Source organism: Malus domestica, chromosome 01 (genome assembly GCF_042453785.1).
Source record: "Malus domestica chromosome 01, GDT2T_hap1".
Lineage (NCBI taxonomy): Eukaryota > Viridiplantae > Streptophyta > Magnoliopsida > Rosales > Rosaceae > Malus > Malus domestica.
In genome coordinates, this window is record NC_091661.1 from 6,733,996 (window position 1) to 6,738,197 (window position 4,202).

General features: G+C 35.9%; 1 protein-coding gene across 1 annotated transcript; it reads left to right on the forward strand.

The window, feature by feature from the left end:
• The first annotated feature begins 256 nt into the window (after positions 1–256).
• Positions 257–3,969, forward strand: LOC103407790 (uncharacterized). The gene is made up of 6 exons (XM_008346667.4): positions 257–599; positions 685–739; positions 1,087–1,137; positions 2,325–2,416; positions 2,491–2,568; positions 3,621–3,969. Exons 1-6 carry the CDS (start codon positions 544–546, stop codon positions 3,724–3,726), a joined length of 438 nt encoding a protein of 145 aa, XP_008344889.2. The 5' UTR covers positions 257–543; the 3' UTR covers positions 3,727–3,969.
• The last annotated feature ends 233 nt before the right edge of the window (positions 3,970–4,202 follow it).

A 4,202-nucleotide genomic window follows, 5' to 3' on the forward strand; every position in this document is an offset into this window, starting at 1 on the left:
GAGGCAAATAAAAGGTTTATAACAATCTCAGTTGGGAAGGTTGAAGGCTTCTCCTCTTTGTTTTTTTTTTCTTTCTTTGTTTTTTTTTTTTTTTGGTCGAAATTCTCCTCTTTGTTAAGTTGAAGGTATAAGATGATTTTAGATGGGAAGAGTGTCACTAATTTTGATTCCGCCCAAAATGGAAATTTTTTTTTTAACAAACGACATTAGGGGGAACAGGTGGGCAGTGGTCTTAATCTAACAATGAGCTAGCAATATTATAGTTTGAATTCGCATTTGGCGAGAGAATGGAGGGTATTTGGGCCATAGGCAACGATGATAAGCCATATATCTCTCGAATTGAGCTCTTATGTTTAAGCTCAGCCCAATGTAAGGATCGATCCACTGAATTTTGAGCCCAAATCTGTAACCTTGATCCGCTCAGTCCACGGTGCCCTCAAACCCGAATCTTAACCCTAGGGTTTTTGGTATTTTCAATTTTCCAAGCTCTCCCCTCTTCTTCTCACTGTCAGTGTGCGAAGGCGAGGCTCGCGAGGGAGGAGGATGACGAAGTTCAGGAAGCTAAACCGACCCACGGGTCACCGCATGTCCATGCTCAGGTTCCTAATCTCACAGGTTTAGCTTTCGAAGCTCAAAATGTTAATGTAATTATGGTTGAAAGAATTAGTGTGGTTTGATGCGCAGGACGATGGTGTCGCAGTTGGTGAAGCACGAGCGCATTGAGACCACTGTTTCCAAGGTACCTCCTTCTCTTTTTATTCCTTCTCTTTTTATTCCTCCTCTTTTTTTCGTTTATTTGTTGGGATTTTCCCACATTTTACAAATTTAGAGGTTTTCTGGGTTTAGGGTTTTAGTTAATTTCTTTGATTGAAACAGTACTATCTGATTATATTTCTCTTCTGTCTATGATTTTGTATTTTTTGTAATAATTATATTAAAATTCCTTTTCTTTTGGTGCCTGAACCCTGATACATTTTTTATGCCATGGTCAAACAAGTTTATAAGGACAAAAAGTTTCACCGTAAGCTTCGATGTTTCGGCAAATTTAAACTTTAGGTTTAAATGTTTTGTTTGTTCTATTTGCAGGCCAAAGAGATCCGTCGCGAGGCTGATAAAATGGTGCAGCTTGGAAAAGATGTATGTATTTGATTCTGCTATAATTGTGTTTAAATATTACATTTGCGGGCTTTACATTGTTATATTTAATAATTGGTTTTAGAAGATGAAGTTTTTCGTTGACAGAGATTTATGTAAGCTATAGCCCATTGGAGAGAATCTTAAAGTGACTGTTTCGGTTAACATATAGGCCCTGCTTCTCTTTAATTACAGAAATGAATAGGTTTGAAATAACACACCTTCTGATTTGTACATGAGGAACACATGCTTGAGTAACTCCTGGTTCCCAAGTTTGAAATTCTGTAAATTGTGACGTTATTCCAATTGGATAGAAAATTTTATGCAATCTTAGATAGCCCAACATGAGATTGAAATGTGAGGTGCAAGTATTGGAGTGATGTTGAGTTGCACGTGTTGAAAATTTTGAAGTTCGAAAACATGTTAGGTGCTTATATTTGGTGGTCTATAGATGTTCTGTGGATTTCCAAATAATCTAAACATAGTGAATCTTTGGTGATTCAATCACCCTGTGTTCTTTAGTTGTTGGGTGTGAAACATAGTGAATGTTTGATGATTTGATCACCCTGTGTGTGTTTGTCATTGGGTCTTGCATCAGTTTTCTGTTGAAAGCCTTGCTAGTTGTTTGAATGAGAAATACGCTAGTCGGACTGTTGTTTGGGTAAAAAATATCTACCGAAATGCATATGTTAATATTTGATTAGAGAGGTTACATATACCTTTTTATTTTCTTTTGGGTTCGGGAAAAAGGGGTTAATTGTTGGATGTGAACCAGCATCTGCCAACATAATCTACAAGCAAAATAATATCTAATTGAAAAATCCAAGAATACCCAATGCCCAATAAGTCATGCCCCATAGAACCGATACAGTCAGCTGTGAGCTTCATGATAAATATCACTTATTTGAAAGTTTTCTATCTTAACCAGAACTTGGTAGTTTGATACAGTGCTTTGACATTCGTGAGTAAATATGTTTATGTAATTTTATTTTTATCTATAAACACTTTATGGGGGTATTTACCAAAGTTCTAACTCAATATTTGGCTATATGAACATGATGTATTGAAATTTGAAATATGCTTGTACTCTTGTTTTGCGGTGCAAAGTTCTGGAAATATCTTCATTGTTGATCCATTTGTATGGATTTTTTTTTCTCACGTGATTGTGTTCTCTTTCAATATTGAGACAGGGCTCCTTGTGTGCCGCAAGGCGTGCTGCTGCTTTTGTGCGTGGGGATAATGTACTTCACAAGCTATTTACTGAAATGGCTTATCGATACAAGTGAACCTCAAACCTCTTGTTTTTTAAGTCTTCTATATTTTCATTTGTTACATTGGTTGGATATTATGTTACAGAGATCGAGTAGGTGGATACACAAGGCTACTTCGCACTCGTATACGAGTTGGTGATGCTGCACCTATGGCCTATATTGAGTAAGGCTGTTATTTATTTGTTGATTGAAGTATGTTTGTCTGTCTGGCAAAAACAAATAAAACAAAAAAGAAATATGTTTGTCCAATTTAAAAACTTGTAAAGTTGGTTTTACCCATGCTCAAATGCCTAAGTAAAAGAGTGTATGGCCACTCATTTTAACCTTTGGGTATAAATGACCCATTTAAGACCCGTATAGATTTTAATATATAGGCATATTCATATGTGTTATCTTGAACATAAAAACTAAGAGACAACAAATCCACCCAAGCAGAACCCATCAATTCGAATCCAAAATAAAATCAAGTGAAGCCAAAAAATGCCAAATGAAATCAAGCACCAAAATGAAATATCGAGAATAATTCCAAAAAAAATTTCTGAGAAAAAAACCAAGGACAGTTTCGATATAGTTTGTCTCCTTCTTTTGGGGGTATTTGCCCCTCCTATATACCAAAAGGAGAAGCAAATTACTGGGAGTACGATGATTAACAAATAATCTGAGTGCATTTGGTGCATGCAAGCATTCATTTTATGTCCGTAGATGGGCAATTGTCGTTTCTTTCCATATTAATAGGGTAGGAGTCTTTTGGAAAATAAACAAAGATTATATATGAATAAATGGGGTAATTTTGCATTTTATTGATATATTTGATCCTCAGTAACTCTGCCTTCTTAGCCATCTTTGTATACTTGTCTGCCATACTGAATTCATTTTGCAGTGTTTGTTTAATTTACAAATTTTTGCGGACATTGATTGTCCAATATGTGATGCTTTCTAAACCCTCACTTTTCTCCTTGGGATGGAAAAACAAGAGGAAGAAAATGGGAAGCATAGGAAAAAAACATAAGCAATACAATTTACTTGTCTAGTGTCTACCTACCCCATTGCTTAAATAATGCACTGTCTTCAGTTTTTCTTATAATTTGCAGTAGTAACGAGTACAATTCTATATATCAGATAACTCTACTAGCACACAGTGGTTCACTGACTGTTTTGATCAATACTGGTTGATGTTGGGCTACATTCTAACTATGTGTTGGCAAACTTGTATAGGTTCATCGACAGAGAAAATGAGCTCAGACAATCAAAACCACCAGCCCCCCAACCACCTCAGAGAGTTCCTTTGGATCCTTGGGCGAGATCCAACCTTTGCAAGTAGTTTGCACCTCCTAAAGAAGATAAGAGCTCTGAGATTTGATTTGCTGTATTGAGACTTTATTTTCGTAGTTTCAGTTGCCAATATCTTATGATTCCGTCGAGAGTCTTTGATTTCTCGTGGTTCTCCTAATAGTAAGTCTCTGATTTCTTGTGATTCATAGTAAGATGCCCTTTCATCAAATTCATTAGTAATGAACCATTGTGTCAGGCTCGATATGCATTTGGACATCGAGAAGTTGATGCACATCAGTTTTAATTTATTTTGTCGCTATAAGAAGTCGATGGATGTGCCGAGCACGGCATGGCCACAGACTAAGCTCATTTAAATAAAGGAAAATTAATAAAAATGACTTGAAAACTTTGAAATTTAACGATAAGAACAAAATAAAGGGTAAAGTGAATCGTACCATGATTGACTTTTTAGTGTAAAAATGAGGTTATTCGTTAAAGTGAACAGTACTGTGAGATTTTCGTTAA

Coding starts and splice junctions, on each gene's coding strand:
- LOC103407790 (XM_008346667.4), top strand. CDS start 544: ATGACGAAGTTCAGGAAGCTAAACCGACCCACGGGTCACCGCATGTCC. Junction 740..1,086: donor TTGAGACCACTGTTTCCAAG/GTACCTCCTTCT, acceptor TTCTATTTGCAG/GCCAAAGAGATCCGTCGCGA. Junction 2,569..3,620: donor GCACCTATGGCCTATATTGA/GTAAGGCTGTTA, acceptor AAACTTGTATAG/GTTCATCGACAGAGAAAATG.